At 62.2% G+C, this 18,362-nt stretch overlaps 1 protein-coding gene across 4 annotated transcripts in view; it reads right to left on the bottom strand.

Annotated features, from left to right (window-relative positions):
* Positions 1-109: 109 nt before the first annotated feature.
* The window catches only part of MAN2A2 (mannosidase alpha class 2A member 2), a 36,332-nt gene continuing 18,079 nt past the window's right edge, over positions 110-18,362 (bottom strand). For all 4 annotated transcript variants that reach the window (XM_039491512.1, XM_039491514.1, XM_039491513.1 and 1 more), the window contains 14 exons: positions 17,306-17,508; positions 16,112-16,294; positions 15,572-15,686; positions 14,235-14,302; positions 9,264-9,429; positions 7,946-8,182; positions 7,747-7,863; positions 7,480-7,594; positions 7,224-7,357; positions 5,803-5,944; positions 4,017-4,150; positions 2,829-3,023; positions 1,889-1,999; positions 110-1,106 (listed from right to left, as the gene is read on the bottom strand). In XM_039491512.1, coding sequence (XP_039347446.1) covers positions 951-1,106; positions 1,889-1,999; positions 2,829-3,023; positions 4,017-4,150; positions 5,803-5,944; positions 7,224-7,357; positions 7,480-7,594; positions 7,747-7,863; positions 7,946-8,182; positions 9,264-9,429; positions 14,235-14,302; positions 15,572-15,686; positions 16,112-16,294; positions 17,306-17,508 — 2,076 coding nt within the window. In that variant the 3' untranslated portion in view covers positions 110-950. The remainder of the gene's footprint in view (positions 1,107-1,888; positions 2,000-2,828; positions 3,024-4,016; positions 4,151-5,802; positions 5,945-7,223; positions 7,358-7,479; positions 7,595-7,746; positions 7,864-7,945; positions 8,183-9,263; positions 9,430-14,234; positions 14,303-15,571; positions 15,687-16,111; positions 16,295-17,305; positions 17,509-18,362) is intronic.

Genomic DNA, 18,362 nt, shown 5'->3' with positions numbered 1-18,362 from the left:
GAGGGGCCTGGGCTGGGGGTGGGGCACTCGCTCCTAGCACCCCCTGCTGGGCGGGGGCTGGAGGGGCCTGGGCTGGGGGAGGGGCACTCGCTCCTAGCACCCCCTGCTGGGCAGGGCTGCAGGCTCTGAGGGGGCGGGGGGGCAGGAGAAGCCTCCCTCCCTGACCCTGTGGGCTCAGTCAATAGAAGCTGCGGGAGAACCCCACAGTGCAGGAAACGGAAGGGGGAGCCTCCCATCAGCTGAAGGGCAGGGGGCGGAGGCCCTTGGAGCTCCTGCCTCCTGCAGGCCCAGAACCAGCACTCCCAGCCCCGGGATCTTACCCCCCCAGCCCAGGTCAGGGCTCTCCCCACACGCTGGAACCAGCAGCAAGAGCCACAAACCAGACACAAGGCGGGAGGTGCAAACAGGCCTTTTCTTGCCTACAAACTCAGAGAAATTCAGTCTCCAGTTCCACAGAGTGTCCATTAGAGCCGCACCCCCGGACCCCTCTCACCCAGCCCGCAGCAGGGTTCCACTCAGACCCCTGCAGTCCAGCAGGCTCCAGCACCTGCCCGGTTACCCCACAACATGGGGCGAGGGGGACGGGGAGAGGTGGGACATGGACTGGGGAAGCTGCAACCTGCCTCCTGGCCGAGCCAGCAGCATGGCCACCGAGAACGCAGCGTTCTCCAGCTGCAGCGTCGGCAGTGCCAGGCTGAGCACTGGGAGCGGCCTGGGATCTGCCGCGCAGCCGGGGCCGTGCCCCAGCCCCCACACTTGGCCATTTGCAATATTATTTAAACGCAGATTAATAAATAATGGAGGCAGCTGCTCCTGCGAGTCCGTCTGCATCCCGTGCAGTGTCCGCCCCCAAGCCACAGCCCGAGGGAGCTCCCCCCCCCCCCCCCGGCAGGGGACGTCTCCCAGCTGGACGCTGCGCAGCTGGCCTGCTCCTCTCCTGGCCGCGGGGGCTACCCAAAGTGGATGCGGAAGGTGGCGATCTCCATGGGGTCCATGTGGATCACAGTGCTGTTGGGGGAGGCCGCGCCCAGCGGGTACATCAGTGTCAGCGAGGTGGGCTGCAGGGACCCCAGCTCCAAGCCGTGGAACAGGCTCCCAAGGGAGAACTACAGAGAGAAGGGGGCGTGGGGTGAGGGGCTGGCGCCTCAGGCTGTGCTCAGCTCTGTGCTGGGGCAGGCCCCGGGGAGCCGCACGAAGCTAGCACCGAAAGGCAGCCTCCCCTCGGGGGGGCTGCAAGACAGGGGCCAGGATGTGACGGAGAGCCGGTGCCCCAGGAACGCAGCCTAGCCTAGGCTCCAAGAACACTGCTCCCTCTGGCAGGCGCCCCCTCACCACCACAACCTTCCCCCCCCAGACCCACCTTGCCCCAGAGGGGGAGGGGGATGTCACTGGGCGTGTCCCAGACCCACCTTGCCCCAGTGGGGGGTGTCACTGGGGGTATTCCAGACCCACCTTACCCCAGTGGGGGGTGTCACTGACCGTATCCCAGACCCACCTTGCCCCAGTGGGGGCTGTCACTGGGCGTGTCCCAGACCCACCTTGCCCCAGTGGGGGTGTCACTGGGGGTATTCCAGACCCACCTTACCCCAGTGGGGGGTGTCACTGACCGTATCCCAGACCCACCTTGCCCCAGTGGGGGGTGTCACTGGGGGTGTCCCAGACCCACCCTTACCCCAGTGGGGGGTGTCACTGGGCATGTCCCAGACCCACCTTGCCCCAGTGGGGGGTGTCACTGGGCGTGTCCCAGACCCACCTTGCCCCAGTGGGGGAGGGGGATGTCACTGGCCATGTCCCAGACCCACCTTGCCCCAGTGGGGGGTGTCACTGGGGGTGTCCCAGACCCACCTTGCCCCAGTGGGGGGTGTCACTGGGGGTGTCCCAGACCCACCTTGCCCTGGCTGGTGGTGCAGTTGAAGCCCAGGTGTTTGGCCTCCAGGCCGCAGTCGAAGCCCTTGCGGTGCAGGATCAGCGCCATCTCCGCCGAGGGCAGCGAGTCGTCCTGGGATGGGGAAGCAGAGACGCGTGTGACAGGAAGGTAAATGGATCATGGGGCTGAATCCAGGATGTTTGTGCTTTGATCTAACCTGCAGCTCAGTGTCCTGGAGACCCATTCGGATCTGCACCCTTCTGCCATTGCTGAGCTGCTGGGCCCAGCTACACGACTGAGCAATGAGACAGGACCCGCTCCCGATGCCCGGATTCAGGTCGAGACACAGCACCGCTAACACTGGGATTCCCTCCGAGACCTCTCCCCTCGGCCCTCAAGAACTCCCTCGGCTCCAGCCTGCGTCACTCGGAGCCTTTATCTGGCACCCGGCAGAACTCGGCTGAGATGATGAGTCGTGGGAAATGGACGCCGGGTATGAGAGCTCTAAGTGTCCCAGCACCTGTCCCTTTGTGTCCCACGCGTCTCACTGCAATGGCTTGGCCTGAGTGCGCCACAGGAACCAAGCCCGGTGCAGCAGGCTCACCCACGGACTCTTTACCTCACCCCTACTTCCCTCGCTTAGCGTGTCCGTTGTTACTTGTTGTAACTGGCCCCTGGGTGTTCTCCCTCTTGCCTCAGCTGGCTCAGACATTCTGTCTTTTTAGCCGTCCCTTCTTTAGCACAAACATCCGGTTTTCAGCCTCATGATTCATTTACCTCCCTAATTCCACCTTCCATGAAACGAGGTGTTAATTACTCATCAGCCAAAGGGATGGGTACAGCTGGGCATAGGGCCTGATCCCAGGGATGATGGGAACGGGCAGTGTGACCCGCCCACACACGGCGGTGCTGCGAGCTGTCGGGGGGCTGGGCTCGCTTCCCATGGGACCGGGGCTCTTACCTCTGCCTGCAGGGTCCGCAGGTTGAGGATGTGGAAGTCACAGGGGACGGTGGCTGAGAGGGGCCGGAAGGACCTTAGGGCCGGGGGCGCTGGCTTCTCCTGAGCAACAGGCATCGCCAGCACCTCGGCGTTCAGGTGCATGGAGGTCATGTGACTCAGCAGAGAGGGGAAGCTGATTGGACGACTGTCTTGCACCTGCAACAAGAGCAACCAACCGAGTTGAGGGGTCTGGGGCAGCCCCGCCCTGCTGCACCCCCACCTGTTGGGCTGGTCGGACCCACCAAGAGGGCGAGGGAATTCCCCAGCAGGGATCCACGTGGGGCTCCCCCAAACACCCCGATGCAGGCAGTGGGGGTGGCAGGAGACCCAGGCAGCAGCAATATCCCCGGCCCAGGCAGCAGGGGCTGCGGAGGTCACATCTGATCTGATGAGGCGGGACCCTTCCCCTCCCTGCTTTCGGGGGGAGGCCAGGATTGAGCCATCAGGGCCCCCACTCCACTGCAGCCCACCCACCCCTCGGGCCAGTGCTCCATCCCATGCACAGCACACAGGCCTAATCTACCGCCATCTACTGCCCAGGCTCCCAGCTGGGCTACACACTGACAGCGGCCCCAGCTACAGTCACCAGACAGCGCGGCAGCCGGCAGGTACCTCTCCACTGCCCGTCCCGCGGCCGGAAAAGGGCCAGGCTAGGAACACGGAAGCCAGTTTGGAAAAGAAGCCGGAGCTCTAGGGGGTGACATGGGTGGGAGCAGGGGAGATGGGACGAGAACAGCGATGGTTGTAAGAGTTGTGTGGCAAAGTGCCAGCGCAGAGCCAGCCTAGCGCAGCACCTGGCTGAGACGCAGTCCCCTCCCCCAAGCAGCACAGCACCTGCCGCCTCCATTGCAGTGCGACCACCGCTGGGGTGGGACGACGCAACTGGTTCACAGCTGCACGGCACAGCTCTGCTACAGTCTGGGACAGGGAAGGAAGGGAAACCCAATGTCCAACCAACACCCATGGTGACTCCAACAGCACCCCCCCGCTGGAGCCACCGGGCTCAGCACTCAGTGTCTGCCCCCCCCCGGCCGCAGCAGCTGGGCTCACCCCCAGCGCCCCACGCCACGAGGGGGCTGGAGTGCCTGGGCAGCCCAGGCAGCGGGGAGCAGAATGGCGTTGCCTCCCGCCGGCAGGGCTCCCCCTCACCTTGTTGGCCGTGGTGCGGCGCTCCAGCAGGAGGCGGAAGCGGTTGCAGGTTCGTTTGTTGTCCTTCAGCCCCTGGCCGAGGCCACGGTTGTCATCCTGCATGAGGCGCCGGTCCAGGATCACCTCCAGCTGGCCTGTGGGGCACAGAGAGGGGAAGGGTCCAGCAGGACCTGAACACACCTGGGCCCTTAACCCTTCCTCCCATGGAGAGGGGCCCCGACTGGGCCCCACTGCAGGGCTGGGCCAGGGAGAGACTCCGGACGGAGGCCACTCCAGTCCAGCAGCAACTGGGGCAGCAAATGGAAGAGGAGACATCGCTCTCCCAGAGTGCTGGGGCGATGCTTCCGCTGAGACACCGCAGAGCACAGGGGCTTCCCTCGCCTGGGACAGTCAGGGCCTCGAGTTATCAGAAAGGCAGAGCTCTGCAGCACAGGCCTCGAGCGTCGCCCTGGGGCAATGGGCCAGCCCTGCCTGCTGGGGAGAGCGCCCCCTGCTGAGTGCCCCACCCCACTCCCTGCAGCACAGCGCCCCCTAGTGCTGCCCTGGGACCAGCACTGCCTACTGGGCAGAGCGCCCCCTGCTGAGGCCCCCACCCCACTCCCTGCAGCACAGCGCCCCCTAGCGCTGCCCTGGGACCAGCATTGACAGCCCAGGGAGAGCACCCCCTGCTGAATGCCCCACCCCTACCCCACTCCCTGCAGCACAGCGCCCCCTAGTGCTGCTCTGGGACCAGCACTGCCTGCTGGGGAGAGCGCCCCCTGCTGGCTCCACCCCCACTCCCTACAGCACAGCACCCCCTAGTGCCACCCTGGGACCAGCCCTGCCTGCCGGGCAGAGCGCCCCCTGCTGAGTCCCCCACCCTGCAGCACAGTACCCCCTAGTGCTGCCCTGGGACCAGCATTGACAGCCCAGGGAGAGCGCCCCCTGCTGAGTGCTCCACCCCGCTCCCTGCAGCACAGCGCCCCCTAGCGCCACCCTGGGACCAGCCCTGACTGCCCAGGGAGAGCGCCCCTGCCCCACTCCCTGCAGCACAGCGCCCCCTAGAACTGCCCTGGGACCAGCCCTGACTGCCCGGGGAGAGCGCCCCTGCCCCACTCCCTGCAGCACAGCGCCCCCTAGCGTCACCCTGGGACCAGCCCTGACTGCCCGGGGAGAGCGCCCCTGCCCCACTCCCTGCAGCACAGCGCCCCCTAGCGCCACCCTGGGACCAGCACTGCCTGCTGGGGAGAGCGCCCCCTGCTGAGTGCTCCACCCCGCTCCCTGCAGCACAGCGCCCCCTAGCACTGCCCTGGGACCAGCCCTGACTGCCCGGGGAGAGCGCCCCCTGCTGGCCACACCACACTCCCTACAGCACAGCGCCCCCTAGCGCCACCCTGGGACCAGCCCTGACTGCCCGGGGAGAGCGCCCCTGCCCCACTCCCTGCAGCACAGCGCCCCCTAGCACTGCCCTGGGACCAGCCCTGACTGCCCGGGGAGAGCGCCCCTGCCCCACTCCCTGCAGCACAGCGCCCCCTAGCGCCACCCTGGGACCAGCCCTGACTGCAGGGGAGAGCGCCCCCTGCTGGCCACACCACGCTCCCTACAGCACAGCGCCCCCTAGCACTGCCCTGGGACCAGCCCTGACTGCCCGGGGAGAGCGCCCCTGCCCCACTCCCTGCAGCACTGGCTTTCCCTGTTCAGGTGTGACCAGCCTGGCCTTGCTTAGACTGGGAGCAGTGGTGAGCGCGGGGCTCAAGGAGACGCTGCAGCCAGGTGCAGATGGCTCTGGGGCACTGCCCCCCCTCACCGCTGTGCAGGCTGGACACCCCCAGGGCCTGGGCTGTGTGCAGGGTCAGGCGGCTCTGCTTGTCCTGGATGTAGGCCATGGCTGGCATGGGGTAGAAGTTGGCCTGGAGAGGCAGCTTCTTCAGGAACCTGCGAGGCTGGATCTGGAGGAAAGGAGAGATCAGGCGGTGCAGCGTCTGGCTCAGCACCACTCTGAGCTCCACCAATGTCCTGCGCGAAGCTGGCCCTGGGCGGGGAGATGCCCAGCAGGCAGGGGAGGGCGCTGCCCTGGGGGGCAGGGAAGAGACCCAGGAGGTGGGGGAGGGCGCTGCCCCAGGAACGGGGCAGGGCTGGGAGAGGTCCAGGAGGCAGGGGAGGGCGCTCCCCCAGGGGGGCAGGGGTGGGAGATACCCAGGAGGTGGGGAAGGGCGCTGCCCTGGGGGGCAGGGCTGGGAGATACCCAGGAGGTGGGGAAGGGCGCTGCCCTGGGGGGCAGGGCTGGGAGATACCCAGGAGGTGGGGAAGGGCGCTGCCCCAGGAACCGGGCAGGGCTGGGAGATGCCCAGGGGGGAAGGTACTGGCTCTGCCCTGTCAGGGGAGATGCCCAGGAGGCAGGGGAGGGCGCTCCCTCAGGGGGCAGGGTGGGAGATACCCAGGAGGTGGGGAAGGGTGCTGCCCTGGGGGGCAGGGCTGGGAGATGCCCAGGGGGGAAGGTACTGGCACTGCCCTGTCAGGGGAGATGCCCAGGAGGCAGGGGAGGGCGCTCCCCCAGGGGGCAGGGTGGGAGATACCCAGGAGGTGGGGAAGGGCGCTGCCCTGGGGGGCAGGGCTGGGAGATACCCAGGAGGTGGGGAAGGCGCTGCCCTGGCAGGGCTGGGAGATGCCCAGGAGGTGGGGAAGGGCGCTGCCCTGGGGGGCAGGGCTGGGAGATGCCCAGGGGGGAAGGTACTGGCTCTGCCCTGGGGTCAGGGAGATGCCCAGGAGGCAGGAGGCGCTCCCAGGGGGCAGGGTGGGCGATACCCAGGAGGTGGGGAAGGGCGCTGCCCTGGGGGGCAGGGCTGGGAGATACCCAGGAGGTGGGGGAGGGCGTTGCCCTGGGGGGCAGGGCTGGGAGATACCCAGGAGGTGGGGGAGGGCGCTGCCCTGGGGGGCAGGGCTGGGAGATACCCAGGAGGTGGGGAAGGGCGCTGCCCCAGGAACCGGGCAGGGCTGGGAGATGCCCAGGGGGGAAGGTACTGGCTCTGCCCTGTCAGGGGAGATGCCCAGGAGGCAGGGGAGGGCACTCCCCCGGGGGGCAGGGGTGGGAGATACCCAGGAGGTGGGGGAGGGCGCTGCCCTGGGGGGCAGGGCTGGGAGATACCCAGGGGGGAAGGTACTGGCTCTGCCCTGTCAGGGGAGATGCCCAGGAGGCAGGGGAGGGCACTGGCCAGGCCTGCCAGGCACCTGGAAGCCGTTGAGATCGGTGAAGAAGGTGTCCTCGCTAGCGATGCTGGTGCTGAGGCGCAGGGCCATCTCCTTGTTGACATGGTCGCGGATGTCCACCAGGCAGGACACATCCAGGGACAGACCCTCCACCCCTGCAAAGCAGAGGGCTGAGATCACCTCACCCGCCCCTGCCAGTGGAATGCCAGGGACCCTGCTGAGCGCCAGTGCCCCCAGCTCCTGCAGCACAGCACAGCCCACCCTGCACGGCCCTCACCTGGCACGTTGTAGAGCCGCACCACCTGCTGCACATGCTGGTAGTAGCTGGCCACCTCCGAGAAGAAGGGTCCCTCGGTCACCCGCACCACGGGCGGCTCCTTGGGGGCGTAGGGCTGTGAAGGGAACAAGGGCAGCCTGACACAGTGCAGCAGGTACGAGGGAGGGGAGGTGTAACAGCCTGGACCCCTCTGTCCCACCAGCCCTCCCAAGGCCCCCTCCACAGGCCTCAGTGCCCAGCTGCTCCTAGGGCCCTGGGCCCCTGTACCTTGGCATCGCCGTCCGGCAGGAAGAGGTAGGCCCCACTCTTGTCCTTGGCGCTCCTGGTGCCATAGATGAGGAACTCACTGCTCAGCCTGTGCTCCTCCCCAGCCCGCCGGACGCTCTGCAAGGAAGCAGGCCGGGCAGGCAGTGAGCGCGTGGGCGCCAGGCACACTATGCTGCCCCCCGCCCGCCCCCCTACTCACCTGCAGCAGGCCGGTGCGGCCCGAGAAGCAGGCCTGCATGTGCTGGTTGTCCAGGCAGAAGTCGTCAGAGGTGGCGGGGACGACGCGCACAGGGAAGACCTCGCGCGGGCGCACTGGCAGGTCACGCCCGTGCAGGTGGATGCGCACAGACGATGTCAGCGTGCTGTGGCTGTCGAACGACTTGTACAACTGCAGGACGCTGAGGCCCAGTGCTGGCAGCCGGGTCATGATGGACACCTGCCAATCAGAGGGGAGATGAGAGCGGGAATGTTTGTAATGTTTTGTCTGAATGCCGTGTGTGTGTGTGTGTGTGTGTGTGTGTGTGTGTGTGTGTGTGTGTGTGTGTGTGTGTGTGTGTGTGTGTGTGTGTGTGTGTGTGTGTGTGTGTCAATTCCCCCACGTTTTACTCAAATGTCTAGGTGGTGGGACAAGGGTGTGTGATCCTTGCAGAGACCCCTAGAGGGCAGGGGTGACTGCCTGGGCACAGACAGTGGCTGACACTCTGCCGGAGCCCATTCTCTGCAAGAATCAGCCGGAGGTGCTGAGGTGGAGACCAGGTGACCTGGTTGCCCCAGAAAGAGGCAAAGGCCAGAGGAGGGGCAAACTAGGCTGGGCTGCTGGAAGCTGGTCAGTCTGCGCCTGGGAGACTGAAGAGGGGAGAGCCCAGGGTTCTGGGCTTGGGGGGAGTCCCCCCACCCCATGCTAACAGGATCTGTTCTACACTGTGTTCCTGATGACTAATAACCCTTCTGTGTTCTATGCTGGCTGCGAGTCACTGCTGACTGCAGAGCTGGGGTGCATGGCCCCTTTGGGGCCAGGTAAGGGTTCCCCAGGTGCCCCATTCAGGTGAACTCACTGTGGGGAGCTCACAGCATGAACAGGTGCGCTGAATGCACCAAGGTCAGACCCAGGAGGCGCTGAACCCAAGGAGGTTTGCCCTAGGGACTGTGTGCCCTGAGGGGAGACATACTGCCCTGGAGTCCTGTCTGATTTCATTCAGAGCGGTTCCAGAGCAGCGGGCACAGGGCACAGCCAGGGAGAGCTCAGCATCCGCACAGGGCATGGAGGGGACCCTGCCCAAGCCAGGGAGGGCAGGGCTGTGTGTGCCGGGGGGGGAGGAGAGGCCTGTGGGGCTGCTGAGGGGGACTATGGGGTGTGTGCAGTGGGGGGTGGATGTGGGAGCTGGGGGTGTACAGAGAGAGGTGTGCACGGTGTGGGGGCTGGGGACCGCTGCCAAGGGCGCTGTGTGTCTGGTAGGTTTTGCCCTGTTCAGGGCATCCCCGATGAGGTGGGGTGAGGCCGCAGCCCCCTCCCGTACCTGGTAGACATCAGGCTCCATATCTGTGGCTGAGCTCCACTGGGCACTGAGCTGGACGGCCAGGGGCTGCCCCTCCTCAGAGAGCACACGGACACGCGGGGAGTTCACCAGCAGTGAGACCACACTGAGCCGCTCCTGCTCCAGCGGGTTAAACAGCACCACGAACCTGCATGGGGACAGCACTCAGCCACATGATGTCCCTGATCCTCAACAGCCCCCACGGACCCCAGCCCCTGATCCCTGACAGCCCCCAGACCCCCACGGACCCCAGGCCCTGATCCCCGACAGCCCCCAGTCCCTGATCCCTGACAGCCCCCAGCACCCAATGGACCCCAGCCCCTGATCCCTGACAGCCCCCAGCACCCAACGGACCCCCGCCCCTGATCCCCGACCGCCCCCAGCCCCTGATCCCTGACAGCCCCCAGTCCCCCACGGACCCCAGCCCAGGATCCCTGACAGCCCCCAGCACCCAATGGACCCCAGCCCCTGATCCCTGACAGCCCCTGATCCCCGACAGCCCCCAGTCCCCCACGGACCCCAGCCCATGATCCCCAATAGCCTCAGCCCCCAACGGCCCCCAGCCCTGATCATCCCCAACCACCCCAAGCCCCCTATCTGCTGTAGTGGCACCAAGTCTTGTATAAAGGGGTTCAAATAAGGTGTCTAAGACAAGGTTCTGGTTTGCTGGCTCTGATGATGCTGTCTGTATGTGTGGATCATTTTGTAGTTGAAGTTATGAATATTGGCTCTGCACTTGTATCTCAATGTGTTTTGAGTCTAAGTAGTCTCAGGGTACGTCTTCACTACTGGCCGTATCGGCGGGTAGCGATCGATTTCTCGGGGATCGATATATTGCATCTCATCTAGACGCGATATATCGATCCCCGAACGCGCTCCTGTCGACTCCGGAACTCCACCAACGCGAACGGCGGTAGCGGAGTCGACATGGGGAGCCACGGCTGTCGATCCCGCGCCGTGAGGACGGTAGGTAATTCGATCTAAGGTACTTCGACTTCAGCTACGCTATTCTATTCACGTAGCTGAAGTTGCGGATCTTAGCTCGATCCCCCCCCGCAGTGTAGACCAGCCCTCAGTGAAGCATTTAGTCAGCTTCTTGAGAAAGGAATTTGCAGATTAAGTGCCCAGTCAAGAAACACTTCACTGACAATGGACTTTGGGAGATGCCAACCAGTGATTTCCCTACACCACCCCCGCTGAATTTCCCCAACCCTCCCCCCAGTTTTGTGAGCTAGTTACATACCAATTCAGTGACTGTTTGGAAATCTGAATTTAAACAAACATTAATACACACTTTAAAAGCTTATACAGTGTATGATAAAATATGTGTATCTGAAAAAGTATAATAGATTTGAAAAGTATGAACATAGACTAGCTTCCTTATACAGCTGTTTTTTATGATGTCAGTGCATTCATTTCGGTGATGTTGGCCAACCTAATAATTTCAAATGATGATTTGTAAGCAAAGTCTAACTGAGCTCTCCCTGACAGCTAGTGGTGAGCTGGGGCTGCAGGGAAAGGCTTCAGGGCCAGATTATATTTACATTCACACCTAATCTACCTAGGGATCCAGCACACAGAGCTGTGTTGTCCAAGTGATAGATTTTGGCTGGGGTTGGGTTACAAACCACTTGAATGTGGGGGGAAGGGGGGATGAAATGTTGTTCTTATTGTATGAGTAAAGGGCAGTAGAACTGTAGCCTGTGATGATTTGAAAGCATCAAGAGAGAGGGTGGGGACCTGCCCCTCTCCACTGTTTAAAGACAGAGCTGATTAGGCTCCATAGAGAGTCTTTTGTTCTGTTAAGGGACCACTGCAGCTGAAATCACTGACAATCAGGTCTAAGTGCTTAGTCCTGTTGTGGGGACAGTGTTCCTGTGGGGACAGTGTTTTTGTGTAAGAGACAGCCCAGACTGCACTAGCAGCGAGGTTCCCGCATTGAGAGCTCAGCTGAAATCACTAAGAGCTGGTGGAACCTCAAGAGACCAACTCGCAGAGCTCACAGTGGCGGGTGGCAGTAGAAGGTGACTGTGCAGGGCCATTGGCAACAGAGCGGTGGAGTGAACGGTGGCACAACGAACAGACGTGGCCAGAGCGAACAGTGAGCAGCTGGAGGAACAAGCAAGGTGCCTTCTTGTCCCCCACATGGAAGGTGAACTCACGTGAAAGCACCTCTGAACTCTGAGTCTCCACTGACCAAGGACAACACCGGTGAGTGGAGTGCGGTGGAGGGAAAAGTGAGGGGCATGTTAAATAAACATTTGTTTGTTGGACTAAATTTTAGTCACTTTGCTCCAGAATGCTAGATTTGTGACTGGGAACGGAAACTTATATGTTTCCTAGTAGGCCAAGATTTTTAAAATGCAGTATTTGCCAAGGTTGTTATCTCACATTGTTGCTATCTGGGGAGGTCATTATGTTGGGGAGTTTCTGTACTAAACATTTTTATTATTATAATTAATTTTTACATAAGAATGGTCAGACTGGGTCAGACCAATGGTCCATATAGCCCAGTACCCTGTATTACAACAGTGGTCAAGGCCAGGTGCTTCAGAGGCAATGAACAGAACAGGGAATCATCAAGTGATCCATCCCCTGTTGCCCATTCCCAGCTTCTGGCAAATGGAGGCTAGGGACACTCAGAGCATGGTGTTGCATCCCTCCCCATCCTGGCTAATAGCCACAGATAGACCTGTTCTCCAGGAATTTATCTAGTTCTTTTTATAATCCTGTTATAGTTTTTGGTCTTCACAGCATCCCCTGGCAAAGAGTTCCCTGGGTTGACTTGATATTGAGTGAAGAAGTACCTTCCTTTTCTATTTTTAAAAATTTCCTTATTCACTTTCTTCGCACCAGTCAAGATTTTGTAGACCTCTATCATATCCCCATTAGTCATCTCTTTTCTAAGCTGAAAATTCCCAGTCATTTTAATCTCTCCTCCTGTTTCATACCCCTGATCATTTTAGTTGCCCATCTCTGTACCTTTTCCAATTCCAATATATATATTTTTAGGATGGGTGACCAGATCTGCACACACTATTCAAGGTGTGCACGTACCATGGATTTATATAGAGGCAATATGATATTTTCTGTCTTATTATCTATCCCTTTCTTAATGATTCCCAACATTGTTTGCTTTTGTGACTGCTGCTGCACATTGAGTGGATGTTTTCAGAGAACTATCCACAATGACTCCAAGATCTCTTTCATGAGTGTTAACAGCTAATTCAGATGCCATCATTTTGTATGTATAGTTGAGATTGCTTTCCAACGTGCATTACTTTGCATTTATCAACACTGAATTTAATTTGCCATTTTGTTGCCCAGTCACCCAGTTTTGTGAGATCCCTTTGTAGCTCTTTGCAGTCTGCCTGGGACTTAACTATCTTGAATAGTTTTGTATCATCTGCAAATTTTGCCACCTCACTGTTTACCCATTTTTCCAGATGAATATGTTGAACAGCACTGGTCCCAGTACTGACCCCTCAAGGATACCACTATTTATCTCTCTCCATTCTGAAAACTGATAATTTATTCCTACCCTTTGTTTCCCATCTTTTAACCAGTTACTGATCCATGAGAGGACCTTCCCTCTTACCCCATGATGGCTTACTTTTCAAAAGTCAATTTAAATTAAATACATTTTTTTTAATTATTTTTTTTTTAGAAATCTAGATCTGTTATGTGTTTTGGTGTAACTTGCATTTTCCTTATGTTAAATTTGCATAATCCTAACAAAACATTTACTTTATTCATCTCTTTTATATATCTCATTGGTCCTGACACCCCCCCTGTAAATTCGAACACCCCCCCCTAATTTCAATTCCTGGAGAAACCACTGATGCCAACCCACATCTGAGTTTTCCTGGGAACGTACAAACTAACATGTAAACAATGGCATTGGCCTGCAAACTGAGTCATGCATGAACATGTGACTTGCCCATGTGACTCCGAACTCCATCTTGCTGTTGTGATTTTCCACAGTAAGAACAAAGGGGTGTCCTCCCATGGGCAAAGAATATAAAAGTCCCTGGAAACCCCTTCATTTTGTCTTCAATCCTGCTTCTGACCTCTGGAGGGACTTTGCTACAAACTGAAGCTCTACACAAAGGACTGATGACCCATCCCAGCTGGGGATGTTCCAGAGACTTAATTTGAACCTGCAGTTTATTCCATCACTGCTGCAAGCCTGAACCAAGAACTCTGCCATTACTGTATGTAATTGATTCCTTTAACCAATTCTAGCTCTCATCTATATTTCTTTCTTTTTATGAATAAACCTTTAGATTTTAGATTCTGAAGGACTGGCAACAGCGTGATTTGTGGGTACGATCTAACTTGTATATTGACCTGGGTCTGGGGCTTGGTCCTTTGGGATCAGGAGAACCTTTTTTCTTTTACTGGGGTGTTGGTTTTCATAACCAGCCATCCCCATAACGAGTGGCACTGGTGGTGATGTGGGAAACTGGAGTGTCGAAGGGAATCACTTGTGTGGCTTGTGGTTAGCCAGTGGGGTGAGACTGAAATCCTCTCTGTTTGGCTGGTTCGGTGTGCAAAGGAAACCCAGCCTGGGGCGGTGACTGTCCTGCTCTGAGCAATTTGTCCTGAATTGATACTCTCAGAAGTGTCCCGCCAAAGAGGCTGCATCATTACAGCTCCCAGCCCCCAACGGCCCCCAGTCCCTGATCCCTGATGGTCCCCAGACTCCGCTGGCCCCCCACAGCCTCCGACCTGACAGCCCCCCACTCCCGATGGCCCCTCCAGCCCCTAGCACTCGACAGCCCTCTGACAGCCTCCAGCCCCCAAAGGACCCCAACAGTGGCAGGCTAGAGTGAACAGAGTGCTCAGCCACAGAGGCAGGCCTGGCCCCGGCAGCCCCCAGGACAGAGTGAACACAGGGAGGGGCCTGTCCCTCCAGCCAGGCCCTGCCCCAGCCCGGAGCGGGGGGTGCACCTGGGCGATGTGTCCAACTTGATGACGGTTTTCTCAGGCAGCGCGTCCTGGTTGAGGCGCATGTCGTCCTGGCAGAGAGGAGCTGAGTCAGCACCATAACGCTCCCAGGAGAGCACCCCCAGCCCCCGCCAGCCCAAGGACCCCTCTAGGCAGAAAGGCAGAGACAGGGAGTGGGGCAGGCCCCCACCGTGCAAAGGGGCAGCAGAGAGCTGCTCCTGGGGAGCGCCCTGATGGTGGGGGTCGCCCCCCGAATGCAGGCAGGGGCAGGGCAGTAGAGCCGAGGGATGGGGGTTGGGGCTGGAGTCTGGATCAAGGCAGGGAGGTTGGGGTCAAGGATGTGACTGGGGCTGAAGTCAGGGCAGTGGGGCCGGGATCAGGGTCAGGGCAGCGGGGCCAGGATTGGGGTCAGGGCAGCGGGGCCGGGGTCAGGGAAGTGGGGCTGGGCCGGGGTCAGGCAGTGGGGCTGGGCCGGGGTCAGGGATCAGGGTTAGGGCAGGAGGGTGGGGTTGGGGTCAGGGCAGGGGGGTGGGATCGGGGTCAGGGCCGGGGGCTGGGGCCAGACCCGGGTCAGGGCAGGCGGTCAGGGATCAGGGTCAGGGCAGGGGGGCCGGGCTGGGGTCAGGGTCAGGGCAGGGGGACTGGGATCAGGGTCAGGGCAGTGGGGCCGGGCCGGGTCAGGGCAGGGGTGGGATCGGGGTCTGGGCTGTGGGCGGGGGCCAGACCGGGGTCTGGGCTGGGGGTCAGGGATCAGGGTCAGGGCAGGGGCGGGCTGGGGTCAGGGTCAGGGCAGGGGACTGGGATCAGGGTCAGGGCAGTGGGGCTGGGCCGGGGTCAGGCGGGGCAGGGTTGGGGTCAGGGCGGGGCTGGGGCCAGACCCGGGTCAGGGCAGGAGGTCAGGGATCAGGGTCAGGGCAGGGGGACTGGGATCAGGGTCAGGGCAGGGGGGCCGGGACGGGGCCAGGGCGGGGGGCGGGGTTGGGGTCAGGGCAGTGGGGCCGGGGCCAGACCCGGGTCAGGGCAGTGGGGCTGGGATCAGGGTCAGGGCTGGGGGGCCGGGCCGGGGCCAGGGCAGCGGGGCTGGACCGGGTCAGGCAGTGAGGCCGCCAGGGCAGGGGGCCGGGCCAGGGCAGCGGGGCCGGGGCCGGGGCCAGGGCAGCGGGGCCGGGCCGGGCCAGGGCAGCGGGGCGGGCCGGGCCAGGCAGCGGCCGGGCGGGGCCAGGGCAGGGGGGCCGGGCCGGGGCCAGGGCAGCGGGGCCAGGCCGGGGCAAGGGTGCGGGGCCGGGCCGGGGTCAGGCAGTGAGGCCAAGGTCAGGGCCAGGGCGCAGGGCCGGGCTCACCATGCCAAGGAAGGGCCCTGCGGCGTCGTAGTGATAGGACTCCTTGTCGCCCAGCACCAGGTAGTGCGCGGCGTTGCTGATGATGCGTTTCAGGTTCACCAGGGAGTGGAGCAGCCTGGGCAGCCGGGCCGGAGCCGCGAGGGAAAGGCAGAGAGAGAATCATGTCACTGCTCCCCAGGGGCGGCTCTAGCCATTTCGCCGCCCCAAGCAGGGCTGCACGCCGCGGGGGGGCTCTGGCGGTCGCCGGTCCTGCGGCTCCGGTGGGCCTCCTGCAGACGTGCCTGCGGATGCTCCACCGGAGCCGCGGGACCAGCGGACCCTCCGCAGGCACGTCTGCGGGAGGTCCATCGGAGCCGCCTGCCGCCCTCCCGGCGACGGGCAGAGCGCCCCCCGCGGCGTGCTGCCCCAAGCGTGCGCTTGGCATGCTGGGGCCTGGAGCCGACCCTGCCGCTCCCCCACCAGCCTCTCCCCCACAGGGACCCCCCGGGCAGGGTTCACTCACCCGGCTCCCCCAGCCATTCCCGTGGCTCAGGGCCATACCTCACACCGTAATCCACCACGACGGCCTCTTTGGCGGTGCCCGTGATGGCGTCGTGGTGCTGGAAGAGCCCCAGGGCACGCCGGGCCTCGGTCAGCAGGGCGTAATCTGAGAGCGGGTATCTGCTGTCCATGCCAGCGTGCCGGGCGTGACTCAGCGCTAGGCTGTACAGGATCTCTGCGCCCCTGGGCCGGACACAGACCCATGAGCCACAGCTCCTCCCCACGCACACCCCTCGCCCTGCGCCTGAACCCCCTCACCCTGCCCCCAAATCCTCCCGTCCTGCCCCCAGATCCTCCCTCGCTCCACCCCCACCCCCCCTCACCCCAGCCACAAATATCCACTCTCCTCACCCCCACATCCCCTCTTGCGCCGCCCCTGAACTCTCTCGCCCTGTGCCTGAAGCCCCTCAACGCACCCCCGCAATCCCCCTTACCGCCCAGATCCCCCTCGCCCTGCCCCCGAATCCCACCTCGCTCCACCCGCACATCCCCCTTGCGCTGCCCCTGAATCCCCTCGCCCCAGCCCCAAATATCCCCTCACCTCACCCCACCCTCCTTGCTCTGCCCCAGATCCCCTCACCCCAGCCCCAAATATCCCTCGCTTCACCCCCACATCCCCTCGCCCTGCCCCAGATCCCCCTCACCCTGTGCCCAAATCCCCCTCGCCCTGCCCCTGAATATCCCCTCACCCTGCAGAGAATCCCCTTCACCCTGCCCCGTCCCGTCCCCAGATCCTCCCTCACTCCACCCCACATCCCCTCACCCTGCCCCTGAACCCTCTCGCCCTGTGCCTGAACCCCTCGATGCGCCCCGCAACCCCTCACCCTGTCCCTGTCCCAGATCCTCCCTCGCTCCACCCGCACATCCCTCCTTGCCCTGCCCCTGAACCCTCTCGCCCTGTGCCTGAACCCCCTCAATGCGCCCCCGCAACCCCTCACCCTGCCCCTGAATCCCCTCGCCCTGTGCCCAAATTCCCCCTCGCTCTGCTCCCAAATCCTGGCCCCCTGAATCCGCCTTGTGCCTTGAATCTCCCCTCCCCTGAAATCCCCCCAGCTGTGTGCCCTGAGTCCCGGCCCACCAAGCTCCTGCCCCCATCTGCCCCACCCCCAAAACTGTCATTGACTGCGCCCAGCTCCTTCCAGCCCAGACCCCTGCCTGCCCCACTCCCGCCCGTTCCCAGCCCCACGCCCTCACCGGAGATGGGCCTCCAGCACGCGGTCCAGGCTCTTGTAGAAGGGCCGGGAGGTGTAGTAGCCCGTCCAGTAGTGGTCCTCCCGGTCCGCGTAGGAGAAGAAGTCCCCGCTTAGCACTGGGAAGCCGGGCGGCTTCTTCCCAGGGACGATCCCAGTCCTCTTGGAGAGAGCGTCAAAGTAATCGGAGAGGGTCCCGAACTGCGCCTGCAGGGAGAGCGCAGCCCCGTGCCATCCATGAGCCAGGTGGGCCCCCGGCACCAAGGAGAGGGTGGGTGGAACCCCCCCACTCCAGGATGACCAGGACCTGGGAATGAGCGACAAGGGATGCATCACTCGATAACTGCCCTGTTCTGTTCATTCCCCTGAAGCACCTGGCATTGGCCACCGCCAGCAGACAGGACACGGGGCTGGATGGACCTTTGAGCTGACCCAGTCTGGCCGCTCTTATGACTGCAGCCAGCTGAGGCCTCAGGCCAGTAACAAACCAACAGAGCACCTGGAAAGCAGGCACACTGGCAAGGCCGGAGTTCTGACAGCTACACTGTGCATGGGGGTCCCCCATGTCCCCCCATCCCACAGGGGATGGGTGGGGCTCCCCAACCCCCCATCCCACAGGGGGTGTGCGGGGCTCAGCATAGACCTCCTGGAATCCCACAGGCGTGAGTGGGGCTTGTTGTAATAAATCATAGACTTGTAGACTATCAGGGTTGGAAGGGACCTCAGGAGGGCATCAAGTCCCACCCCCTGCTCAAAGCAGGACCAACCCCAAACTGCACCTACATACGGACTCACTTGTGAGACTAGCTGTGGGAAGTGGCTAGAGGCTGCTCCGGGGTCCCCGTGACCTGCAGTCACGCTGTGCTGGGGAGGAGGGAGCCAGCCGGCAGCCAGCCTGCGCTAGTGCAACCCAACCAGCCTCCCAACAGAAGCCCAGGCCTCCTCAGAGCCAGGGTGTGGCAATGAGGCCCCGCCAGTGGACAAGAGGGGAGGCCGGGCCTAGCACCCCCACCCCTTGGTCCCCGAGAAGAGGCTCCGGGGAGGGCTGGCTACCAGAGGGA

This window comes from Mauremys reevesii, linkage group 10 (genome assembly GCF_016161935.1).
Source record: "Mauremys reevesii isolate NIE-2019 linkage group 10, ASM1616193v1, whole genome shotgun sequence".
Taxonomy (NCBI): domain Eukaryota; kingdom Metazoa; phylum Chordata; order Testudines; family Geoemydidae; genus Mauremys; species Mauremys reevesii.
This window is presented reverse-complemented; position numbering and strand designations above follow the sequence as displayed.